The 27,785-nt window shown below is 40.3% G+C and overlaps 1 protein-coding gene and 1 long non-coding RNA gene across 6 annotated transcripts in view; one reads left to right on the plus strand and one right to left on the minus strand.

Moving 5' to 3' along the window:
• fndc3a (fibronectin type III domain containing 3A) overlaps nt 1-27,785 on the minus strand; it is a 96,489-nt gene that overhangs the window by 35,327 nt on the left and 33,377 nt on the right. For 2 of the 5 annotated variants that reach the window (XM_056266013.1, XM_056266011.1), the window contains exons 3-5: nt 22,750-22,825; nt 8,132-8,208; nt 442-694 (exon numbers count right to left, since the gene is read on the minus strand). In XM_056266013.1, the coding sequence (XP_056121988.1) occupies nt 442-694; nt 8,132-8,208; nt 22,750-22,825 (406 nt within the window). Of the gene's footprint in view, nt 1-441; nt 695-8,131; nt 8,209-8,830; nt 8,936-22,749; nt 22,826-26,760; nt 26,902-27,277; nt 27,549-27,785 lie in introns of those variants that run through there. The other 3 variants (XM_056266015.1, XM_056266012.1, XM_056266016.1) reach the window with 3 other exon arrangements.
• LOC130100535 (uncharacterized) lies at nt 13,803-14,703 on the plus strand. Its single transcript, XR_008808887.1, has 2 exons — nt 13,803-14,100; nt 14,250-14,703. It is a non-coding gene; the product is annotated as an uncharacterized LOC130100535 (long non-coding RNA).

Below are 27,785 nucleotides of genomic sequence, written 5' to 3' on the forward strand. Positions count from 1 at the left end.
CTTTATTGCTCACTGTTTACTTGAAAAATGTACGCAGTATTTAAATGAAGAAAAAACAATACATGACAATGATTTAAGCTTTTTTTATTATGTATTAATATTAATAATAAATATATTTATCAATAGACAAAAACAATTATTGCTTTTAAATTTAATAATTAAATAAAAATGTTATAATAATTAATAATGTTTAAACATTAAAAGGTGTAGTGTTTAATAGCATATTGCATATACTGAAATTTGAGTAAAGTGACTCTGGTAAGTTTTTCCAACAGGATTTTGTTTTTGTTGAGTTGACTATTTTATAGGCCTCCAGTCTTTCTCTCTCTGAGAGTTCATAACTCAGCTAAAATATAGTCTTATATTTTTGTCAAAGCGCTGTAGAGTCAGCAGTGGTGCAGCATTTTTTGGTGAAGCGTGTGTGTATGTGTGTGTACTGACCCTGCTCTGAGTAGATGGTGGTGTGTGCTGGGTGGTACTGGGAGATGTACTGGGGGTTCATATCCCCGGTTCCTCCAGCCATGCCTGAGTACAGGTGAGGGGGAGCGTGCATGATGTGCGGGTGCGGGATGAAGGCCTGCAGGTGGGCGTGGGGCGGTGGGGGGGGCGGGTGGTGAAGCGGGGAATGGCCCCCCGGATGAAACTCCGTCTGAGGTAAGACCAACACCCGCCTCACTCCATTCTCCTCAATGATCTACACGGAAAGAAAGAGAAGTTAAGACCCTGATACGAAATGGTGTGAGTTCTTTTTGAACTAAATGAAATTAGTTTGGAGTTTGTTTCTGGAGTTTGAAACACAGTGAACTTTCCAGGAAAAGTTCGTTCCAGCTGGTAAACACCTCTGAACTACCATTGGTCCGGGGTGATGATGTAATAGGTGGGTGTGGCTCTGAGGCCCCGCCTTCTTTGACGTGAAAATCTTCTCTGGTTCATTTCTTCTGTTCAGTCCATCGAGGTCAGACATGAACACACTACAGAGCCGCTTAACAGTAGAAATCGTAATTCTAGAAGTTGTAATTCTAATTGAACGTGACTGACACTGTTTTTTATGTTTACTACTGTAAACTGCTTGATTTAACCCTCTGGGGACCAAGAACGCGCCAGCGCGTTTTGCTGGGGTTTTTTTCACATAGCAGCAACATACACTTAAAATACTCCGTCATTTATGGTCATATAAATAAAATCAATACATGATTATAAACTATAGAGGGTCTTCTTTTTTTGTGTACACTCACATTAACATCAAAACCTTGTGGGTTTTTTTTAATAAATAAAATAAACAGGGTGCGCTTTCAGCTCACTCTGTCTCCGCAAAAATCTTTCTGAAACATGTCTGGAAAATGAACGGAAACTCCGCTAATACTTATCACACAAACATGAAACATACGTCTAAAGAACGCTTTAAATTTCTACTTTTAAATAAAACAATTCACATTTAAAACAAATATTCTCCTGCAATGTAATCTGTCTGAAACTAAAGAGAAGTACAGTTTCTCCTGTCTCAGCTCATTATCGTTAATTTGTTCACACCCACTCGCAGAGCGCGCTATTCATAAGATAATGTGTTGAGGCCATTTGCAAAATAGATAAATGCCCCCAGGCAAATGCTGTAAACGCACTATATTTTTTAGTCAGATTAAGATTCGTCTTGCGCGGCTATGAGGAATAATCCTGGGACATTTAATACAGAAGTGCTGGTTTATTTTCACTTCGAGGAGGAGCAACAGATTCAGCTGAGAACTGTAAGTGTTTTATGCTTGTGCTTTGTTCTAATCGCGATATAGAATAACGTTAGTGTCTGTAAACGGACAAATAGCATACTGTTTAAATGTGAATCATGTTTCTCTATGTGTGTGTGTGTGTAAATGAATGAATGAACGCACATATACGCACTGTTACAGACGAAATAAAAGACAAAATTTCGTTGACTAGTTTTGGATAAAGTTTTTCAAATCAAATAAGCATCAAATAAGCTTCAAAATAAAGACATCAGCTTTTGTTAGGAGTTTCTGAGGATAGAAGTGTCCAGACGTATGCACCCTGTATTTTAAAGAAGAACATTTAATTATTTGCGATACATTATTCATTCACAAAGAATTCAGGGACATTATTCACGTCCCTAAAGGTTAGAGTTTTCCACATTCTTTAATTAATGCATTAAGCTTTTTTTATTCCTCTTTTTAGTCAACTTTAGCATGGGTGTGTTCACTTCTAATTCCAAGCAGTGTGTGTGTGTACAGCCTATAATTAAAAAGCTATTTTAACCAGAAAAATCTACAATGCATGCCCAAAGTCGTGCAGCCATATAGTTTCTCTTGATATCAGTCCTGCTGACTTCAACATTCACAGGAGACTGTAATGAAAAATCAAACACCTTGGAAATGACAGGTATGTACTATGTTTCAGGAATGGGACCATGCTGTGTGACTGTGCAAGCCTCTGTATTTAGATCAGTGCGTTTACTAATGTGCTTTTTTGTCCTTTGTTGTGTATCTTTGGATTATGTTGTGTTGTAAATAAATCCAAACAATCTAAAAGCCATTCTTTTAAAAATCTCCTCATTCTTTGTGCAAGGCTCCCCGTAATGGGGCCTGATAGCACCTAATAGGGCTATTATGGGAGGGTCTTTGTCTTTCTCAGGTGTGAAATGCCTTACATATTAATGAGAGATCACGCCTCCTTGCATAAAGCTTTCTCAAACAAAACACGTCATACACATTATAAACGACTTTATTGACTTATCTGAATGAGTAGTCAGGATGATTCTCACATAGTTTTGGAGCAAATATTCTAGACTATGTGATACAATTTTCAAAAGTCTTGTGAAGAAATAATCAATATGTGTTTTGTGGCCTTATTTCAGAAACTTTTATTTTTAAGTTTTTCAATAACCATGCATAAATAATATTCTCTCAAAAATACAAACATGTACATACATGTTGCTCACAGATTATGGTAGCCCCGTTTGTGCTATATAGAGTGAATTTACACCTTTGCCATTAACATATTTATAAATAACTGAAAAAAGCACAAATGTCAGTGCATGTCAAAACATCCCAAGGGCCCCAAAAAACCCTTGGTCCCCAGAGGGTTACTCCTCCCTTCGTTGCTCCAAGCCTAAAATGCACGCAATGCAAGAGTGGATGTCTCTATCATTTTTTCATGAAGCATTATTTTGCTTCGCTTCAGCTAAAGCAAAGATGACGAATGGATGACAAGGAAGAACAAAAAATGAACACAGTACTCAAGAGCAAGAGTTGGTTGTTAGTCGCCAGCAGCACAGCAGCTCCAGACAAACAATGACACTCCAAACTGTCCTGTTACTATAGCTAACATTACAACAACAGCATATCTTAGTTCTGTGAAACACAGCAAAACCAATGTTACTCGCGTATAGAGCAGAAACAAAGCCGTCTGTTTTCAGGCCTTCCTGCTTGGGTCTTCAGCGCTGGAAAGCTTTTCTAATATTAATATGGGTCCTAAAGCTCTTGCCTGATCATAATGCTCTTTTTCCAGTGATATCCCTCTGACCTTTTCTCTTTTGTAATGTCTCTCAGCCATCTCTCTTTCTACAGTCTTTCTTCAAATATCCCTCTCTCCTGATTGGCTCACTCTCTCCTTCCTCATCACGAGTGGATACGCCCCCTACTGCTGATTGGCACACAATCTCTCCTCCCTCATCATGAGTGGATACGCCCCCTACTGCTGATTGGCTCACCTCTCCTCCCTTATCATGAGTGGATACGCCCCCTACTGCTGATTGGCTCATCTCTCCTCCCTCATCATGAGTGGATACGCCCCCTACTGCTGATTGGCTCATCTCTCCTCCCTCATCATGGGTGGACAAGCCCCCTACTGCTGATTGGCTCATTATTATCTCTCCTCCCTCATCATGAGTGGATACGCCCCCTACTGCTGATTGGCTCATCTCTCCTCCCTCATCATGGGTGGACAAGCCCCCTACTGCTGATTGGCTCATTATTATCTCTCCTCCCTCATCATGAGTGGATACGCCCCCTACTGCTGATTGGCTCACTATCTCCACCTTCATCATGAGTGGATACGCCCCCTACTGCTGATTGGCTCATCTCTCCCCCATCATGAGTGGATACGCCCCTTACTGCTAACTGCTAATTGGCTCACTATCCCTCCTCCCCCATCATGAGTGGATAGCCCCCTACTGCTGATTGGCTCACTCTCTCTCCTCTCCCATTATGAGTGGATACGCCCCCTACTGCTGATTGGCTCATTCTCTCTCCTCCCTCATCATGAGTGGATACACCCCTTACTGCTGATTGGCTCACTCTCTCCTCCCCCATCATGAGGGAACACGCCCCCTACTGCTGATTGGCTCACTATCTCTCCTCCCCATCATGAGTGGATACGCCCCCTACTGCTGATTGGCTCACTATCTCCACCCTCATCATGAGTGGATACGCCCCCTACTGCTGATTGGCTCATCTCTCCTCCCCCATCATGAGTGGACATGCCCCCTACTGCTGATTTGCTCATCTCTCCTCCCCCATCATGAGTGGACACGCCCCCTACTACTGATTGGCTCACTGTCTCTCCTCCCCATCATGAGTGGATACGCCCCCTACTGCTGATTGGCTCACTATCTCTCCTCCCCCATCATGAGTGGATACGCCCCCTACTGCTGATTGGCTCACTATCTCTCCTCCCCCATCATGAGTGGACACACCCCCTACTGCTGATTGGCTCACTATCTCTCCGCCCCCTACTGCTGATTGGCTACAAGTAGGGATGTCCCGATCAGGTTTTTTTGCCCTCGACTCAGAGTCCGAGTCATTTGATTTTGAGTATCCACCGATACCGAGTCCCGATCCGATACTTATATAATACATAAAAAAAGAATAAAGATGAGCGAAAAAAACAGATCCAGGATGTTCCTTGTTTTTTATTTAATTCGCCTTATTTTAACATTCAACAACTGTTAACAAACAGAGCACTTCTGTGAGGTAGCTTGAACAATCAAGGAATAAATAACATAAAATCTTCACTTTTGGACTTTAGTGCAACAGTAAATATAGAAAAAGTCTAATATAAAAACTAGTGCTGGGCAAGTTAACGCGTTATTATCGCGTTAACGCATTTATTAATTAATGCCGACAATTTTTTTATCGCGCGTTAACGCATGTATTTTTTTATTATTATTTTGAAAGTCCGTTGCTCACTGGCTCTGAATACACATAGGCCTAAAGTCAAACCATGATCACAGGAGGGGTGGGATGTTGGTCAGCCAGCAAATAACCCACCCAAACAAGCAGTGGAGAGGCTTTGGCAGGTTCTCTCAGGTGAACAGAAAGGGAGACAGCGCTCCGCGAGTGAATGACAGGCGCTCTATGGATAGTAACCATGGCAACGGCTTTTGTGCGCTACGCAGCTGTAGCCTTTTTAACTTAAATTAAAATTATACATAACTTTACCTGATAGGCCTGCGTTTAGTTTAGCGGGGATGCTCTGCCATGTGAATTCCCTCCTGTTGGTGTCCTGATAACTATTTAGATTCTGGAAACTCACAAACAGCGAGCCGAGGATCAGTCTCTCTTCCAATGATTTGTGCTGCGCGTCGTGTACAAAAAGTTAGACAATTCCACTTCGGCAACGCGCGGGCGCGTGCGTGAGGCGAGCCTGACCGCAACAGTTTCACAGGAACGCACCCGCTTGTCGTTGCACCTGTGCTCGACCACTTCACCTCACTCTAGGCTGATTTATACTTCTGCGTCGGACCTACGCCGGAGCCTCTAGTCTACGCTATAGACTACGCGTTGGTTTTCATTTATATCTGCGTCGTTGTCAGCGTTGACGCGCAATTACACATGCAGAGGGAAAGTGTGAAACCCGGGGAGCGGTTCTAGCAATCACAGCGCTTGCGGTACGCGTAGAATTGACGTTACATTTTTGGAGAGATGCACGTCAGGGTACGCGCGCTACACAGCTACGGCGTGAGTTCGACGCAGAAGTATAAATTGGGCTTTACCTCTGTTTAATGTAATCTTACGTGGGAAACCATGGCATGCCATGACCAAACCCTAAGCTGCTATCAGAGAAGTAACGTTGGTCGACTTATATCTGTATTGTGCTGCTGCTCCCTGACACAAGATACCTGTTCAGAAAAAAAAAACAAGAAAACTGGACTCTTTTAACAAGCTAGATAAAAGGTAATGCCCTGGCAGTGGCAAATAGCTTTGTTTAAATATTTGATTTGATTACATTAATGTTTAAGTTGAGATTTACAAGAAATATTTTATTGATACTGTGTAAAGGGAATATTGCTGGTATAAAAGCACCTTATTTGTTTAAAGTTTTTGGAAACCACATGTTATTGCACTTTTGTAGCAGTACATTTAAATCAAAAGTGCGCAATACACTACTTTAGAATTCATTATTCAATTTTGCGCGTAACAATGCGATTAATCGCGATTAATCGCAAGAAAATCATGCGATTAATCGCGATTACATTTTTTAATCGTTGCCCAGCACTAATAAAAACAAATAGCACCTCAACTTAAAATACCCGGCAGGCATGTAAACAAAAAATAAAAATGTTTTAAAAGTGTATAAAAAAATTATGAGAATATATATATATACATTAGGGGTGTAACAGTTCACAAAATTTGCGGTTCGATACGATACAGCAAAAAGAAAGAAATGCCAGAGAAATTTCCTATTTATTAAAAGAAAAACTATTTTAAAATAAGTTTGAGTTTTCCTACACCTTGAAACTTTCAGGTTTATAAATGGGGGTAACCTTTGAAGGATGAACAAATAATGTTTTGGTCATCACATTAAAAATAACATTTAAATATATATTTATATAATATTTGAGTTTTGAAGCGCAACATTAAATCCATGTTCATTCACGGCACAATGTTTCTCCTGGTTCCCACGTCAGCGCTGTTTGATCTAATAGAGATCTACGGTTAATAACGGAGAAATGTGAATGCTTCTCACTAGATCTCGCAGGAATGTTATTACTTCAGTGGCGAATTCAAATGTTTTCTTCACTGGATCTCTCAGCACAGTGTCGCTTGATCTCGCGCTGCACAGATGTTGCTGGTCCGAACTGATAAACGGTCCGTGAAGCAGCACAATATAATGAGTAGCGCAGTTTCGTTCCGCTTTCATTACGTTTGCCATGTGATGTTCCGCAACGTTGTGGTGGTCGCGCCAGCGCGGATTTTGTCGGCAGGAAAAATGGTCCTAGGAATCGTTCGGTTTGTATGCGTACCAAACCGGAAGCCTCGTACCGAACCGGTTCAATAATTACGAATACATGTACCGTTATACCCCTAATTTACATATATCCGAGTCCTGATCGGGAGGTAACATCCGATTCGGATCGAGTCTGAAACCACGTGATCGGGCCCGATTTCCGATCGCGTGATCGGATCATCCCTAGCTACAAGTGTGTTGTGGCTCTCGGTCTGATCACAATCTTGTATAAAGAGCTAAATAAATAAATAAACGTGATGTGACTCAACAGGAATGCTTAATTTCAGAGCTGGTGCAAACATATCTACATCGTTACGATCAGATGCTTTCTGAACCGCTGTTTTTTCACCACTGCTATTTTTGTTGTGTTTATTTTGTTAATGAGAGTAAAGCGCACAGCATGTATTTGCATATTCAGCAGCTAACAGCTGTTAACAGCATAACGGCAGATGGACCAACCTGCACAGTGTATTTGAGCCTGATTTGAGCTAAGCCTGACGTCGTCATACTCAGATTCTAGTCAGAATGTGAATGTCGAACTTCCCATCCTCAAAGTTGTGGGCGAGGCTAAATTCGGCTGGCATCCAGGCTAAGCTAAATGTTTTGCCATCTTTGTTGAAATATACACCATTCTGATTTTTTGTGAAAATAATTATAGTGTGAAAGCTCCCAGTAAAGAGTAAAGATACTGTGTGAAAAGGCAGTATCATTTTGCTGACTAATGTTTGGAACAGTGCCTATGATGCCTGAAAACACTGTTAGGTGGGAAGCTCAACAGGTTTGGAAAAGGCCCATCGAGATGTAAATTAGACTGAAAACTGCATCATTTTCACCAAACCAAAATAAAAACTCAACTTACAAAAATAATTAAATAAGTAGCACTGTAATGACTCACCTGTTGAACGTATCCAGGAGGCACATAGATTTGAGGCACTGAACCGTTTGGGGACATCATGGGAACCTGAGCAGGACCTGGGGAGGAAACATCATGAGTAAATACATTAAGTCAGTGTTCAAGCAATTCAGCTTTGCCATCCCAGAAATAAATCACATTTTAAAATATAATCAAATGGAAAAACAGCTATTTTAAATTGTAATATTTCACAGCTTTGTTTTTATTGATGTCTGATCAAATAACTGCAGCCACGGTGACCATAAGAGACAAACTAGACTTTTCCTTGCTTTCCTTTGAGTAAATGACTGTATTTGAAGTTCAATTAAAAATTGTAATTCTACGCAGGTTGGAAAATCTGTCATATTTACAGATGTGTGCTGTTCACTTTCCAAAGAGTTCAGTTTTTGGCCAAACATTGATGTTTATTTACTACGTCAATGGAAATGATTCCTGAAATTTACTCAGCTGGGTAAAGAAACACACTGATAAACACCAGAGTCCGTGGAAGCTTTAGCACTGGAGTGTTTGTTTCGGGAAAAACTGTGACTCAGCAAAGCCTGTTACAGATCGGCTCTTTCATGCCTTCCCTTTGCAATCTGACACTTTCACTTTCAGAAAAGACTCGGAGAGCTTGTTAGAGCCGGATGATGCAAAGGACAGCAAACACACACAAATACAAAACGACAAGTAAACACAGACCTCCGTCCTGCTGTGCAGGTGTACTTCCTTCGCTCATGGTAAAAGGGCAAAGAAACAGAGAATAACAGTCCTCCACGAAGAACGGGAATATGCTTGTGTATTTGTTATTCGTCCTCTTCCCTCTCTTTAGAGCAAAGGTTTCTAGCTCCACCTCTCCAGGCTAGAGTCGCCAGTCACAGGTAAAAGGTAAAAGTCCTCGGCACTACAACTACAGACTAAAGGGGTCAATGTTTCGGCTGGCATGGTCAAGTTAACTCTTGCTAGTAGACACCCTAACTACACCATTCTGTAGGCAAAAACATTAATGGATGAAATAACACAAAATATAAACAAAACAAAAAACAAAAAATTAATTTAATGTGAAAAATAAAACAAAAGGAAAACAAAACAAAACAAATTAAATAAAAACCATTTAAAAAAGCAAAACAAATACACCACCACTAAACAAAACAAAAAAGCAAAACAAAAAAAACACTAAACAAAACAAAAAAGCAAAAACAAAGCATAGTTAAGCAAAACCCCCCCCCAAAAAAAAAAAAAACAAGCAAAGCAAACCATCTAGGTATTCTAAATATCAATTTAACATATTGTTTTATTAATACAAATATATATTTAGGAATAAAGTTCCTACATATAGCATGCAGCAAATGACTCTAACATGCACTCTTAAAGAGAAAGTGCTTTAAAGGGTTAAATCTTTGCCGTCATTTATCACTGTCCCTTTCAAGGTATTGTTTAAAAAAAGTTATATTAAAACATCAATCAAAAACATGAAATATGTATATTTATGCGTTTAGCAGACGCTTATATCCTAAGGGACTTGCATTCACAGTACACGTATACATTTGATCGGTTCTTGTATTCCCTGGGAATAGAACCCATGACCTTGTGTTGTGAGCGCCATGCTATGCTTTTTGAGCTATAGGAAAGGATAATATCAGTAGATGAATAATCTAATCTTGGCAATGCCAATTTAAAAAAAAAAAAAAAACTGCAAAAAAAAAAAAAAAAGTTGTTTTAAATATTACCTAATATACCCAAGCCATAGATTTTTGTCATTGTATGACATTTCTGAAGAAGCGTACAGTTCTGTTACCTTTATAACACACTATTTACTCCTGTGTTTTTAAGTAGTCTGCAGGCAGCAGAACTGAGAATGGCCATTGAGTTTAAACATTCAGATCACTATTCAAGTCACACATTTTCCACACATTTCTCCGATGTTGTCTTTCATGGAAACAGCAGCACTATTATTTGTACAAGCCACACCAGAGAAACACAATGAAGAGATAAAATTGAGTCCAAGCACCTGGATGTAGCGTAATGGAGGAACACGCTGACCTGCTCTGCTCAACCTGACCAAAAACAGGCCTTATTAATCAATCCAGATCCACGAGTGGCTCATCCTAACATTCCCAATAGCCGAGGACCCTCACGCTCCACCTGAGGATCAGAAAACTGATCTACCAAACATTGGATTACAGTCGAATTGTTGTTAATATGGGATATCAGATGCACAAACACGGGGCGGTTTAATGGTTCTTGTTTCTACATCATGTGTCACTCTTGTATTAGCTCACAGTTCGCATCCTCCCCTCGCCCGGATCGCAGCTGTTTTCACTCCATGAACAGGCTAACTCACATAATCAGCGAGTGCTTGCTGGAAGTAATTACGGCGCGCGTAAGCCTTCGCTGCTCTATAATCAGCGTCAAAGTGGGTCTCCGTGTGTAAATGAGTGTGTACGTGGTTGGTGACATGCTCAAAACAGAAATGTCTGATTTCCCAATTGGAATAACTCTTGCATTTTATTTGACATTAACTGCAGTCGCATCATGAAAACAAGAATTTGCTTGGATTTTAGAGAAGAAAAAAAAGAAGAAGAAGAAAAAGAGTTCAATGCTACGTAGACATGCTAATGCTCATTATGCAAAGCTTCGTTGCCAGTTCATTACAGAAAAAAAAAAGATAATGACAAAAATAGGGACAGGAATCATTAAAATTAATGATTATGTTCACTTAATGAATTGTTTATATTATATTAAAGCCCCCTTGTGGTAAAAATCAAGCTTTTAAATGTTCTTTATATGTCTATGTGGTGTTTTTAATATGGTTTAAGAAAACCCATGTACAAAATGCACGAGTCAACACCATTGGGGAGTATTTTCTCCTTAAAACTGCAGTGAACCAAAGACAGTCTCAAAAACACGGTTTGAAATCGCTGGTGTTTCTGACGTCACAAACTACCTTGTAACCAATCAGGTCAACGAGTGGATCTCTGAGCTGGTGCGAGTGAGTGGAGGCGGGGCTCATTTGCATATTCATAGAACAGTGTATACATTGTTACATTCGAGCTATTTTAAGGCATGAAGAATTTGGTTTCAATGAAAAAACATTTAAATATATAATTTTGGTGATCAAATATGACTTTTAAGGGATAATATTGACTACAGGGGGACTTGCGTTTTTACTTAATGTCAAATAAAAAAACAGTCTTATTTCAACCACTGATTTCACTCACAATTTATTGTTAAATCAGTGTAAATTTAAGCTAAATGCATTTATTAGGGATTACTAAAACAAAAGTCTCACCATTAAAAGCCATGACCCAAGCACACAATTATAATGTTCTCATTATAACTTTATGTACCCTATATGACAGCCTTGCACTACACGTTGCACTTAACTGTATTTTCCTTTTTTGAAGTGATTTCAATCATATTTCAAGGAATTCAAAACCATTATGGATTACAGTGCGCATGTGAAATGTCTCAGCTGAAGGAAAAAATCCATTATTTATCGGCTTTAGTATATCAGCCAATAACAATAACATTAAAAATGAACATATATCAGCAGATACTGATATGGTGGCCGATATATCATGAATCCCATTCCCTAGCATTTATATAAGTTGGTCTTCACTGGTCATGTTGTATGTGCTTGATTTACTAAAAAAATATCTCAAGAGTAATTTATTTAGAAATCATCTAGACAACAGTTTACGGTACGCTTTTGATTCAAAAATGGAATTGCAAGAATAACGAATTCTTTCAGATGGGCTTCCTAAACTTACACCCCGTTTCCCATAGTTTAGTCAGACAAACAGCCTCGCTTCAATCTCGGGTTGAGCCAACGCCGCTGCATAGGGCTGGTTCAGCTGCTCTATAGATAAGGCATTAGCCATTAAAACACCATTTCGGTCAACTACTGATGCTAATATTTAAAAAACAACAACAACACTACTCATACATCCTATTAAAATCATTAGCCTGTCTTATAATAAGCCTTGTAGTACTACAAAGAGCATAGAGGACTATTAGCTCTTTGCTTTGATGTGGAGTGCTGTGCTGGCTTTGAAGCCCGTTTTAGGAGAGACTCAAGCAGACTAATTGATGACTAATGACTCGGGTCACCTCGGATGCAAAAAACCCTGAGCGTGGGAGGAACCTGATCCAATTCTACATCAGAGAGCCTCCCGAGTAACAGGATCGATTTCTGATTTACGATATGGTTTGGTGTTGGCGGGGGCGTGGAAAGATGCTAATGTCGCATCCGTCTGCGGCAAGCGAAGACAACAAGCGTGAACGAATGAATGAAGTACAAAAAAAAAAAAGAGGGACGGCTAGAAAGGTAAGAGGATGAATGGGTTGTAACGGCAAAAGGAGGATGGGATGGGTGTTGAAAAAAGGGGGATGGGCAAAAAAAAAAAAAAAAAAAAAGACACCCACACTTTTACATCAGACTGACGCACAAGCACAGACAGAGATCAGACACAAAAGGCCACATCCCCCCTCCCCCTTTCTGTTTCTTTCTCTCTCGTTTCAGATCCCGAAGAGCATGGGCGGTCTGCTGTTCTGCTGACGTGGACCCCCAGTGCCAGCCTTCCAGAGCAAACATCAACAAACACGTAGAGGACGAGAAAAACACACACGCACCGAGCCAAGAATAACTCCAAACAAACAGGCAGTTCTGTTCTGAGAATAAACAGCCGTTAAATCTTCTCCCTCAGACACAAACACAACCGACAAGTTTAAAGTTTAAATTTTGTGGATTGGCAACGAAAGCCGACAACACAGAGATCCGCTCACGGCAAACACAAACCTTTTGCGGATATCTGGATGTTCGGTAAATGATCCAAACGCTCAACTGAAATCCAATAAGATGAATAGGAACACTAGGCTTCAACCTGACAGGGTTCGACATCTCGATAATCTCATCCTCAGTTGATATCCGGAGTCCAGACAGACGGTCCCAATGCAGCTCTCCGTTTCTTAGTTCTAGTTTCTGAACTTGAGAGATACATCTCTAACAGTTAGTCGGCTCTTCAATCCTGAATTCAAGACAATGCAGTGGTCTCATTGTGTCACGGTAATGAAAGAAGAGCACATGCAAACAGTCAAACGTACATAGAGCTGAGTAGTACTGATGATAGAAGCTTGAGGAACTTCGAAAATCTCTACTGGAGGTCGCTCAGTCGCTGTACTGTACGTTGCGACCTTCTCAAATTTAACCGTATCATCAAGAAGCAGATCACGTGAGCTTCATGGTCATGGTTTCATAAAGATCTACACAAAACTCTAAATCATAAATGAACCCTCCCGTCACCTCAAGTTAGAGAATGAATGCCTTCCAGTCGCTTTGTCAGTGCAAATGGATATTTAACTTTGTGCTCCTGGATCCAGGGAAGACTTTGCTCTTCTGGGCAACACCGTTTTCAACTAAAAACATAAAAGTTTTTATTCGTTTTGGTCATCCGTTTACACGACAACTAATTAGGTGCCTGAAAACGCAAACTTTTCAAAAAGATTTCAAAGTGCAAGTTTTTATGGTCTCCGTGTAAACAACAAAAACGTTTTGACAATGGTGTCGTCCGTAAGTGGAAAACGTAAAGGAAAAACTTCTCAGTTTTAAGCATATCGTTGTTGTGTAAACGTACCCTTAAGTTGCAGCTAATCCAACCCAATGTGTCTCACTCTCCGGGTCTAATTACACTGGCCCCGGAAATGATCAAATCAAACACAGTTCCACCAACCCGTCGTCTAGGCTAATTGCTAATTACAAAACGTTAACCCATGCAGCTCTATACTGGCATTGCTGATTATCTGTTGTCTGATTAGTTCCAACTAATTTACTTTCTTTCTTTCTTTAGGTGTAATGGAGGCTCTATCCTCTTAGCACTTTGTCACCGGTTGAGAGGGTCCTACAGCGTTCCATTAGCGGATTACAGAGTCACTAGCGTTGGCTGACAGCATTCGGGGAAGGTGACATGCAGGTCGGGTGAACAGATAGAAGGATTACCAAAGTACAAGTTATACTTCGACGGTTATAATTTAATGACCAACCCCCTCCTGTGCAATATGGAGAAATTTAACAAGGAGTCCCTTTGTTGAATGCTAAATGTTTTATTTGCATCCTTCACAGCTGTGTAACAATCATCCGTCACGCCCCGACGGACTGAGTGACGTCCGTCTACACGCACACAGGGAGGAAAAGACCACAGCAATGGTTATGGAACAGAAGAAACTCGATTTGGCGAGCCTCCCACTGTCTCCTCTCGTGATGCTTCAAAGAATAACGCAATAGAGAAAGAAAGGTTGGGGGAAGTCATGCTTACTGGGATAATATGCTTTCGTCCTCACTCCTTGGACAGTATTCAATGGGGTATGATAAATCCCTCGTCTAAATTGGAAAGCCCACACAGATTTATCAGTGCATGGAATCTGTTTTTACCGCCCCAAGAGATATGCAAAGACAACATGGCATGCAATGGCGTGCATGCAAGTGGGATATAAAATAAGAGTATTGATTAAGCTTGTTGAACCCTGCACCCATCTAATTGTTGAAGCATTGTCATCAAATAAACCAAAACATACTTGGATCTTTCTCCGAACCATCTCTTATCCTCTCTTTTCTCTCTCTCTCTATCCATCCCTAAAGGCTTGAGCAAAGTGGGATGAGTCATCGACTCATTCATTCCAAAACCTATGGACTGCAGATGCAGTGAATGAAGCGCGTACGGGAGAAGCGGAAAGAGAGCGAATTCATCAAATTAATATATATTGCGACATATCTTTCTGCAGAGACCCCACGTATACAAAATACAAATTCATTCATTCATGAATCCCGAGCAGAACGTTTCAAAATGTTCATAAAACCATTGTTGCGTATTAAATAGTCTCATTCAATCTACTGCATGAATGATTTAAAATCAGTTTATAAAAAGATTTGTTTTTGCGCTCCATGAATGAGGCCCACTGAACACATTATATGTTGATATTGACCAATAATAGTTTAAAGTTACAATGAAATTTAAGAAGTTGTGGATGATATTTTCTTCCCTATGAGTGAAAGATTATCGAAAAAAGAATTATCGAAAGAAGAAGAAAAGCAGGATGGGACTTGGTCCTATCCATTGTTTGTTGATGGGATTTTGAGAAAAATGAATGTGAGCTTCTAGTGGATTGTGGAGGGGAGGGGTTTGAGCCTAATTTAAAGCATGACATGCTATGAAAACTGGTCTCATCTATTTTCTAAATGCCTTCGTAATTATTAAAAGGGTTTTGAAATATAAGGGGTCTTTGTGACATTAAAACATCCCGCAAGTTTCATAGCTTAAAATGTCCTCCTCATTATAAACAAAGCATTTATTTAATAGTGAACAAACATGGTGTTTGCCTGTTGTTTTTTGGAAAACATTTTTATTACACGGCTCTCTAGGGTACTTGATTCTGATTGGTCAATTGCGGTATCCTGTGTGGTGAAATATTTTTCCATGATTGCCATTTAACTATAATTGTCCGCTGTTCCAGGCTACTAATTTTCTGCTGTGAGAGATTCAGTTGTGGTATCACTGCGTGATCCTTTAAAATTTCAATTAATAAAATAATTTGAACTCAAATCAATTCAAATGCAGGTATTTTATTCATGGATGCATCCCTAGTGCTTAACCTTCTCTGTGTGAAAAGCACATTCAGACCAACATGCTCTTTGATGTCGACCTGAAGGTAAACTATCATTTTGTTTAGTCTCAAATAAGGGTGAAACAAAGATTAACATGAAACTTTGATGTTAACCTAAAGCAAACTATAGTTCAGTTTAGTTTCAAATGAGTGATTTGCCTTTTTATGTATCGTGGGAGAGAGAAGAGCTCTACTCTGCACATGGTGACATTAGTAAGGGCTTCTCTTGGATGGGTGAATGGATCGGGTCACAGTACTGAGAGCTCACCGCTGGCTTCAGTCGCAATCAAGAGTTGCTTCGCTGAGTAACTCCTTATAAATACACCCACAGAAAATGTCCACTCGCAGGGAATGTTCCCACCCACACACATACACAAATGCACTATAATGCCTCCCAAAAAACATAACCCAGCGGATGTCTGTGCCAGTGCACATTCCAGACAGCAGACACAACCATAAACACGAATGCTTTACCACACAGTCTGTTTGAATGTTCAGTCTTACTGTAGTCATTTAAGCTGTTAAAAATTATAGTCTTATGGCGCTTTTCCACTACACAGTACCAGCTCGCCTCGGCCTGGCTCGACTCACCTTTGTTTGGTTTTCCACTGTGTAAAAGTTGTACCTGTACCTGCTTTCGGGTACTTTTTTTCGTACCACCTCCGGCGAGGTTCTAAGCGAGCTGAGGCGAGCTAAGCCGATACTAAAATGTGACGTGAAAACAATGCCGACTGCTGATTGGTCACAGAGAATCTGCGTCATCATTGCACGCGCCAGATGGAGTATCCAGAATAACCCCGCCATTTTTAAATAGTTTGGCCAGAGATAGTTACTAAACTTACTACTATTATTATGGCAACTCAGAAGAATACGCCGTGGTCAAACGAGGAGGTGCAGACATTCCTTTGTTTGGTTGCCGAAGAGAGGATCCAGCGAGAGCTTGATGGGGGAACGAAATGCGTCGCTATGACGACCGGGTACTATTTGTGGCGGTACTTTCTGCAATGGAAAACGGAGCGAAAAGCGAGCCGAGTCGAGGCGAGCCAAGGCGAATCGAGTCGAGTCGAGCTGGTACTGGTAATGGAAAAGCGCCAATATTGACCTTACAACCTTTAAAGGGGTCCCATTATGCCCTTTTACGAAGTCTTGGTTTTGTTTTTGGGGTGTACTAGCATGTTTTCATCATGCTTAAAGGGATAGTTCACCCCAAAATGAAAATTCTGTCAGTAATTACTCAGCCTCATATTGTTCCAACCCCGTAAGACTTTCGTTCATCTTCGCGACACAGATTAAGATATTTTTGATTAAATCTGAGAGCTGCATCACTCCTCCATAGGCTTCTAGGGGATCGAAAATTGCCGGCCCAGAAAAGTTAAAGACATCGTTCAAATAGTCCGAGTGACTACAGTGGCTCAATCTTTAAGTTTATCAAGCGACGAGAATACTTTTTGTGCAAAAAAACAAACAAAAATAACGACTTTATTCAAGTATTAATTTCCTTCTCTGTGGGCCTTGAGATTTCACGTAGTGTAACAGCGCAGCGCTTCTGTGTTGTACGTCACATTTCTTTAAAAAATATGATACCAATCGCAAAAACCATGGTATTAACAAGCCACAGTTTAAGAAAACCTACAAAGGTAGGTTTTATAATTGTTCATATAGCTTGGAGAGCAAATATTTTCAAAGAAACCGGTTGATTAATAGAGAAGTGTCAGCATCTAGGACAAATAAGTTGGCGGTCTCTTGCTCAGTCTTCTACAAACCAAAATCTGAGCTGCTTTGCCCTGTATCTGACGTCAACGCAGCAGCTTCTACGATGGCTACTCTGATCGGCCAAAACATTGCAAGCAAAAAACGACAACAAAAAACATACTAAAAAGGCAGGTGATGCACAAGTATACAGTGAGTCAAGTGTGTGATGTCACCTGGAGTATGTGATCAGGCCGTGACTGTCTGCACACTTAGATGTCTGAATGTCAGAGTGGGAATACATGAAGTGCCAGATGTGGCCCATCGCAAACAATGTCAACGCAAGAGCAAGTACTCATGGCGAGCAGAAGAGGATGAAAGAACATTGAAGTCGTCGAGGGAACAAAGTCAACTCACCCCTACAATATTGTTCGAGTGTTGATAGAGGGTCTTGCTCTATGGTTACTAAGATGTTCCGTTTACTGGCAAGAGCCAAAAGAGTCCAACTTGATATTCTGCAGCCGGTTGCACAAAACCACTTAAGCTGTGAAAACCCTTAGTGATCAGCTAAAAAAAAAAAAAAAATTGTTCATAAAAATGTTTGAGTGGTTTTGTGGACCTAGGTCCTGGTGCTTAGATACGGCTCAGGGCAAGTCTATAGAAGTCTATATCTTCAGTGTAAGTCTATAGGAAATCTTTTCCAGACTATTTTTTTTTATAAAAACCTAACTCAGAAATGTGAACAGAGTAGAAAAGAACCCAGTTATTTTGTGGCCATCCCAATCGCTCTGAGGAAGAAAGACGTTTTGCACAATATTTATGGCTCAAATCCATGAACATGCATACACATATTATAATGCCAAATTAAAGGAAACAATATAAGGAAGTCACACTCAGAATAACCGCCTACGTTAATTTTGAAGATTTATACTTCTAAAAGGCAAACCCCTCTGATTTCCCCGAAACAAAATGAGAAAGTCACGTGTGCGCTGATGCACGCCAGTTCTTCAAGACAATCATAAAGGTTTACTTCAATAAGCAAATTGTCAAAGGCAATCTGAGACTTGCTTCAAGTTGCCCACATTTGGCTGCTTAGAAAAGACCATTGAAAAGGAAAGAGGTGGTGAAGGAAACAACTATTACAAGACTATTGTCCATAGTCCAGCTAGTTAGACAGCAGAGGAACGTTAGTAACGTGGAACTCTTGGCCAACATCCTACTCGAGTAATGAAAACACAAACAAGAGCACGCAAATCAACGTGAGCGTATTTACAGGCTGACCATCAATGACCACATCTAGGGCGAACGTCAAAGATGCGTCAACGGCAGGATGTTAAAAGGCTGTGTTATGTTTCCCCCCTCTGATGTAATTCTCCTCAAACACAGCCAACCCCCGGCAGTCTGGGATGCCTTAAATTAAGTTCTCTCTTCCCCTCACAAGGCTGCTTCTTCAAATTAAACAGACAGTAATGAAGCTCCATAGTGTGCATATGGTATTCATGTACTTCCAGCTACTGAAAACACATGAATGAATTCAGAAATAGAACAAACAACCATCTGTACCGAAAAAGAAATCAGGAAGAGAGGGACAAACCAGTTCCCTCTGGTTTATCCTGCGGATTTTAGCATTACCTCCGGCTCACTCTAAGGTTAGGGGTTAAAAACACACACACACACGCTCTTCCCTCGGCTCCCGCAACGGTGAGTCATCACTCCATTCACGTCACTGACAGACAACAGCTCCCAGTGACAGACCAGTGCGCTCGCCGGCACGTTACTCTTCCTCATCAACTCCTTCCTCTCAGAGAGAGGTGAAGCTCGCATCTAAATTTAGCAACTCTTGCCCCCCTTTTTGAAAGAGAAGGGCTTCTTTGTCCCACAAAGACCTCGGCACGTGTCAACAGGAAGACGCACATTCAAAATGCCTAAATCACTGCTATGGCTTATCAGTGACGCTTGGCTTCTTTCAAAAACAATGTTTAGTTCAATAAAGCAAAAAGACACCGTGCATTACAGTGAGAACATTTAGTGACTCCTTCAGCAGATGACATAAGACATTTTTATAGGCTATACTTATCACACCTTTCCGTGCAATTACAATTATTGGTGATTGGTGCCTTTAAACCTCAAAAAGCAATATAAAAAAAAAAAAAAAAAAAATTGTTTATGAAGCAGACATGAGCGACATCTCAGTCCCAATTCACTGCTTAGAAAAGAGAGATTGTTCAAAAATCGAATTTTCATTTATAGGTGAACTATCCTGAAATGCACTCCACTTTTCAAATGCATGTTATAGAGGGCAATGTGAACGATTCCTCCATGAATAAGTTTCTTTCTTTTTTGACCTCATAACCAGGGTTTGAAATTAACACCCGCCAACCACCCAAACTAGCCAATTTGGCTCGTTATTATGTTTACTCACTTTGCTGGAAGTTTGTGTAAGCCAAACACCAATCAACAACCGTTGGATAGAACCAAGGCCTCGCACTATATTATTTTGAAAATCTGTTACAATCGAATACACGTCACAATATGGAAGAAAAAATTTAGCTACTTCCACTTCATAGCACCTTTAAAAGGGGTTTCTACTTCAGACACATTCGTGCTGGGCAGCACCGCCCACAAAGAACATATTTAGCTCAAGTTATCTTTCCACTTATGTTGAACATATCTTCATATGGATTGGGTGATCACCTGACTTTGTTTCATTCGGTGTTCGCTTCCGATAAGAGACAAGCTAACAAAGTGCTAGTCGTAACTGTGAAAGAAAAAAAATGATGCCCTTAGGTTTTCAGAACAAATTGGTTACCACATCCATTTGGGTTTTCAGTCAAACGCTAATGCCGGATGATAACATCAATCTCATTTCAATGCAGCTGACTGCTTCACAAGTTCAAATCCTTGCCGAGCTAATCAGGCAAGCTAGGGATGGAACAATCAGGCTTACCGCATACAATGAGCTGGATGCTATTGTTTTTCTAATCAATAGCTTCCCAAGGCACAGTAATCTTTCAATTACAGTCACACTCCACTTCTTCCTATTGCAGCAACTGCCAATCAGGGAGGTTGGCAGTTCGTAGCCTGTTCGCACCGTCCCACACAATGGCTGTAGACAAAAAGAGCTCTTCGCAAACTGAGAGGGGGTGTAAGACGTCTCATTGCAACCCTGCCGAGACCCACCGAGCACTAGCTGACTGTTGTGACTGAGCTTCCAACACATATGGCAATTAAACCCAACACTGGATGGCTCTTTTAGTGAATGAGGATGACTAGGAGTCATGATGCAGTCGTGTGGAAAGATCAGTGGGGGGGCATTGTAAGTGTAGGTCAGTAAAACAAAGTATTTGAAAAGAACAGACAGTATTTTAGCACCTCATCCAAACCAGGAAGTTCTTTGTCTGTCCTCACTGAAAGCAAAATGTTCAGATTTCACTGTGGCAAACAGCTAAATAAATAATACAAAATATTGATTTATTGCTTGATATGACGGCAAAAAAATTAAGAAATCAAAAGAAATCAAAACAGTCAATGTGTGACGTTACTGATTGTCACGACTAGTTACAACAAAAATTCTGTAACTCTAAATACTTATTGCTTGGGGAAAAAAATCCAACTGCAAAGTTTTCTGATAAAATAGTAATTAATCGTTTAAAAAAAAATAATAATAATAATTTAGGCAGAAAACCACAGGAAGCCCTGAAATCTCCTCTTTTGCTGATAGCCATTTTAAGCCCAAATTATACTTTGGCCATCCACGTTCCGCAACGGTCCTCGCACTGTCCATGTGACGTAATTTTCATCATCAGGAGGTTCTGATGAGTTGCTAACTGAGATTGAGAATGCAAACCGAGTCACTGTGAGACACTGAAAACGAATCATGAGCTGTGTAATAAAACACAGTGCCGCGCTTCGCTCTGAAACATGCAGCACATGCATTTAATTAATTAAATCACAGCCTTGACGATTTAATCACACAAAGCCATAATGAAATTTAAATGAATCATGCAGACATAGCTTGATTATTTTGCACCTTGTGGTGTGTACGCATAAACTTAATTGCAATACAATGGTATAGGGCAGTGCATCACGGTAGATTAGATTGATCATCCTTATTGCGTTGGTCTCAGTTACTCATGTTTCCTCAAATCAACAACTCTCACTGGAAACGAATGACGTCTAGAGAGAGATAGAAACTCGGGTCTGCGACTTGGACTCGATTCGCACTTAAGTCGACTTGGACTCGTGAACAAAAGACTCGAGACTTGACTTGAAGACAGAGACTTGTGAAAAACAAGTACAGCATTCCTGATTATATTCTCTCTTTTCTACCCCACATGACAGCATGAAACAACATTTTACTTTTCATTCTTAACACACTCATAACTGCAATATCAAACCGGGCTGCAGCATACACACCAAGCCAGCATTATTTTATAAATGCGTGACGCATCTTAAGGCGCACGTAGCCTATTCATCACCCATTGGAAAAGTGCTGTTATATAAATGAACAACAACAGACAATAACAATATAGCCAAGGTTTACCGTGAGATAATCATTGTGTCATTTAATTTGAAAAGCAATCAATTAATCCAAAGGGGAGCTGCGGTGTTGCACAGCTGTCAAGAGGTTTGCTTGCTGCCTATTTTTAAGAAGTATACATTTCCATGTCCTTTTCATGTTAAACACTGTTCATTACAACTATTAATTAATTAGCTGAAAGAACTATGGCTAAAAATAGAACAAAAACTTGAGACTTGGACCTCAAAGACTTGAGACAGTCAAAAACTTGAGACTCGACCTTTAGGGACTTGTGAACATGTCTGCTTCTAGATGCTCCAAAGGGTCGTAAACAGGGGCCCAATAAAGTCTTTTTATAAGGGCATACCTGGTTTCACTCTATTGAGATTAAAAAATTGTAGTAGATGCATTCCATGTAAATCTAAACACTAGATTAAAAGGGTAAATTACAGCATAGTTTAAACTTTAGAGGGGAATTTGGGAACACTGAGGATGTGTGTTATTTACGACTGTTTAAAAGGAAAAAATGGTACCCTCAATTATCTGGGAACAGGGACACTCAAATCTCTCCAATCAATTAGGAGAACTTACAGATACTGCGATCAATTACGAAGGAAGTCCCAGAGTGGTCATTACAATCATCTGAACTTGTGATTTGGCTAAATTAAATGCCACCTCTTCGTACACTAATGTAATTATGGCTTAAATTACACCGAAATACTACTCAACACAAGAGGAACTTCTTGAATCTTACCTGTGATACACTGAAACTGACCATCATCTCGCTGGATGGTGAAGGCCTCTCCTGGGTTTACCTGCACCAAGATTACCTGAAGAAGGCAAGAAAGATACTGTTAGAGGAAACCAGCCAATTTCAGACCACTTCAAAGCTCAGTACTTGGCTAAATACATTCCCTTGTAAAATACATAAGTTGCTTAGATGATAGATAACACCGCGCTGAATAAAGATGCACTGTATCGATTTGAATGGCCCTACATGTGAGGGCTCCATGAATAACATCTAAAAGACAGAACTTCCTGCTGCCCTCATCTTGACCTCACCTAACGCCAGCATAGACATACACACGGCTCAGTGTTATTCTAGGCTAATATGATCTAGCATAAAAGTGGCCATCATTCAGCCAGGCAAAAACAAGCTTTTACTACCATCATTTTCTTGTGTGGCTATACATAACTGACACGCAAATAGATGAAAATGCATCTGAGTGCAGCAGAAAGTGGAAACACCGTTTACTGACATGACGAAAAGGCTCTGATTCCCAGAAAAAGGAGAGGAAAAACAGGAGTATATATATATATTTTTTAAACTACTCTAGCTTTACGATCAGTGACTGCAGCTTAGAGTAATTTGAATCGTGAAAAAGCACAACCAATTTCATTCAAAGTTTTACCCATTCAAACCCACTCACATTTCACACTCTTCCATAACATTCTAGACAATTATTGACAATAAAACGATAAGAATGGCCAAATAAGACAGCAAGAAGAGTAATATAGGGACCAAAACACAACATTTTGATGGGCTCTTTGTACATAAAAAAAAAAAAAAATTACAACCTCCATAAACATACATGCCAGCAACCACTCAAAACACCTTAAAGTGAATCCACTAGGGGTGTAACAATACATAATTATATATGCGCAAAAATGCGACGATTTGAATCATTGATGTAAACGATATCCGCGATGGTGTTAGTTTTATCCAAGGCTCAGCTTACTGCATTTATAAGGTATAATTCACCCAGAAAATGTCAATTTTGTCGTCATGTACTCACCCTTAAGTCGTTTCAAACCTAAAAGATTTTCGTTCAACTTCTAAACACAACTTAAGACATTTTTATGTCACCCAAGAGCTTCAGTGCCTCCATTTAAAGTCCAAAGTCCATTCCTCTAAAACTTAAAGATCCAAAAAATGACAAAGGCATCGTGAAAATAATCAATCGAGTAGCCTAATCCAAATCCAAGTCTTCTAAAGAGACACAATGCTTTATATAATGAATAGATTTACAATGACGCATGTAGTAAAACACGAACTTTCACATGCGTGTGTGATGCGCGAAAACCACAAGAGAGAGTAAATGCAGAATTTAAATTTTTAAAAACCCTTTACAGATTGGGAACAGTCATTTTGACATGCTTTCTTGCGATTAGAATGATTGCATTGATCTTCTGAAGCGCATCCGCTGGAACGGCACTCCTCAAAGTGAAAGCCCAAACAATTTAAATCACCATATCACATTTAGTTTTAGTAGTATTCAAAGCAGTAGTAGACGTAGCAGTTATTCAATGCATTTTAGAGGGTTTATTCTTATATGTAAAGTCCATTAATAGCGGGCTGGGCGATTATGTGCGCGTTAGGGCTGTGAAGCGATTAATCGCGATTAATTGAATCCAAAATAAAAGTTTACATAATATATGTGTGTACTGTGTATAATTATTTCGTATATATAAATGCACACACATGCATGTATATATTTACGAAGAATTTGATATTTATAGATAAAATATTTATATATAATATAAATGATAAATAAATATATATGAGTATATACATGCAAATATTTCTTAAATATATACATACATACATACATGTGTGTGTATTTATATATTTAATAATAATAAAGTAATCATTTAGATTTTTTTTTTTTTTGGCTTAATATATCAGGATAGTATCATATTGTGAGTTCAGTATCACGATTTGTATCGAATCGTGACATGAGTGTATCGTTACATCGTTAAATTGTTTATTCAAAGCAATTAAATAACAGGAGTTTTTTGCGTTTAAAAAACACGAGATCTAGTGGAATGGTGAAAAAAGTCCGACAAAGTCTCGAGACGCGTTTTTAAAAAATTTTCAAATTAAAAACAGATTTCCATCTAGAGCTTTTTTACATAAAAAAACAATGGAAAAGCAGCACAGAATATGCGTTCTGTGTGAACGTCTTGGTTACGGCTTTGACATTAAGCTTCTCTATTTCTGCAATGTTGTGAATGAACAACGCAGCAGCGCCGCATCTAGTGGGTTCAACTGGATAGGCTAACAAAAACGTAACAATAACTCTTACATCATCATCGCATCTTGTGTGCCACTAATAAGGCTCCCTTTCGCACACCAAAAATGTTCAATGTGCCATTTTTTTATTTTATTTTAGTCAACAAATATTCTAAATTTTAATTTAATTTGACAGCCCTAGTGAGGAACACTGACAAAGTCTTCTCTCTTATCATCGGTCACTCCGGAAAGAGGCTCATTGTTTGCCTAAAGATAAAACTCAAACTAGATGGACATGTCCACATCTGGTCGGCAGAGGTTGCTGTTGTTCGTGTCACCAGAAGTCACCCGCTCTCACTGAAAATCAATGATATTAGTGTCGCTGGAAGTCGCTGCATGGGTGGACGGGTTTTTAGCGATTTGAAGACAACCTCCTGGCAAACACTCCAACAACATGGCAGTGAGTTCTGGGCAAGCACCACTCTCATTTTCTTCAGAAAAGTGCTAATTCAGTGAATAATGAGCTCCAAATATGTGCTCAAATTTGCTCCTTGGTAATGTGTCTGCCAAGTAATTAAATGTGAAAGCAACCAAATCAAGTAAGTTCAGGAATCTTCTGCACAAATTTATAAAAAAAACTAAATAATTCTGTAAATGATAGCCCATAACAAAGAAGGGCAAGGCAGGACTCCATCGTTCAATAGACCTGGTGCAAATCGACACATTAGATCACTCAAGGATGAATGATGATAAAGTGGAGAGGACAGCATCACTGGCTGTGACGTCCAAACCCACGTCACTCGCATGGGTCTGAAACGAGACGGAGAGGTTGGTTCAGCGCTCATCAGAGTACCACTTGTTCCATGAAAATCGCTCTGAGTCAGTCTTCCATTGAGCTTTTGTTGAGGCACTATTGATGACACATCTGTCTCGGAGACGAGCAGGAGCACTGATCTATTTCAGTAGAGCAGGGGTCCTGATCTGAAAGCCTCCAGCAGGAAGTCATTTGACTGGCTGATTTTAAAACATATGCCACCTCGTTCAACTCTCTGCAGTCCTTCACTAAAAGGCTCAATGTTTATGCCTTCCTCATGAGAGGATATGGAACGGGGGTTGAGTCACATCAAAAGGTGCGGATGAACTGCGATAAATGTCATGCCGTGACCGAGAAATGCATTTTGCCATCAGTCAACAGGTAGATTAAAAACACAAGGAGAGTTCAGAATCCTAAAAATGCAATTAAGACATTCGAAAACAGTCAAAACAACATTGCTGAAAGATTTTAGATAACACACTTTGAAAATAATCAGAGTACCTGGCATACAGATTATTAAAGAGTTGTTTCTCCAGCATCAGTTAAGAATGCGTACGTGTTCTCAAAAGAGTTGAACTCTGGAGCAAAAACATTGCAAATAACGCATCATGCCAAGAAAAACAGGAACATGTGGCTCTTGCCTCAGCTGAGGGTTAAGAACTGACAGTCCTTCCGGAGGTACAAAAAAAAAACAAAAAAAACAATGGAACGAAAGGACCAGCTTTCGTTTATCTCATTCTCATCTAAAAGCCAACAGCATCAGTCAAGAATGAAGGGGGGGAAAAAAGTCAACAAGAAGAGAATATTCATCTACTTTATAGATACAAACACAAATGAATTTCAGTCTCATAGCCTAACCTAAAAATAGGCACAGCATTGTCCATAACAGTGTGCGTTTCAAAGAAAATAAATGTGTCAGCGCAGGCAATTTTATTTACCTCAGACTTGGGGTGGAAGTCACAATTATAGCGCCTGAACTCCCACGGCTTGGGGCTCCAACTGCGGGTCTCCCCTAACACAGCCATCCTCTGTACTTCCGTCTCACTCTCTGTTCCCATTCATAAGTGCCACCGAGACACACCAGCTATCCCTCGACTGCTGCACACACACACACACACACAGGAGTGTGTTCTCGATCGACCACATGCGCAGCAGAGAAGAGCGATGCATGAGCAACAGCACACGCAATGAAGGGGGTGGCTGAGGGAGGTCTTATTGAATTAGGTTCAAGCAGCTACATGCTGTTGCGTTCACGTGTGTATGTGAGCCGGAGCTCGCAATTACTCCTTGCTCACTCCTTTGTTCTGCAACACAGCTGTTTATCCCTCCCCACTCTCTGTTACAAGTCTCATATACTGCATTGTTGACACATTCTCAGGACTCTTTCCTTTGCCAACATGCAGTTTTAGACAAAGCAACGTATGTTGTGTGAGAAAAGACTGAATCTTCACTTACTGTAGCCCGCATCTCCCTCTCATCCAGCCACAGCTGCTTCAACAGGCTGGCCGATATTTTAAGGTATCTGGTACCCTCCCGGGGGTCCGAGCCACCCTTCTCCGGCTTCACCCGGTGCTCATGAGATTGGAAGGGCTGCGCGGTGTGTTCGACACATGGGGGCCTGCGTGAACTCTTCACCCTCTTAAGCAAAGCGAGAGGAAGGGATATAAGTCTCGCCTAAGTGCGCTAGCTGGAAGCCGTTCACAAGATAACAGGAGCGAAGCCCATGTTTGCACTCTCCCTTTCTCTTTTTTTTAGTCTCTCCTCCTCTCTCTGCAGTAGATGGATGACTCTCCCTCTTCTCTCTCTTTCTGGCTCCAACTCTGCCTCGCCACCACCGCCAGTCTCCACGGCAACCCCTTCAACAAATAAGCCCTGGCGATGTCCGCAGCGCGCCACCAATGAGGAGGACAGCTAATCGCCTGTGTTACGCTCGCGAGGGGAGGAGGACCGCGGAAAGGAGCGA

The sequence above is a fragment of the Rhinichthys klamathensis genome, unplaced genomic scaffold, assembly GCF_029890125.1.
Source record: "Rhinichthys klamathensis goyatoka isolate OS25496 unplaced genomic scaffold, OSU_Roscu_1.1 h1tg000243l_1, whole genome shotgun sequence".
NCBI classification, from domain to species: domain Eukaryota; kingdom Metazoa; phylum Chordata; class Actinopteri; order Cypriniformes; family Leuciscidae; genus Rhinichthys; species Rhinichthys klamathensis.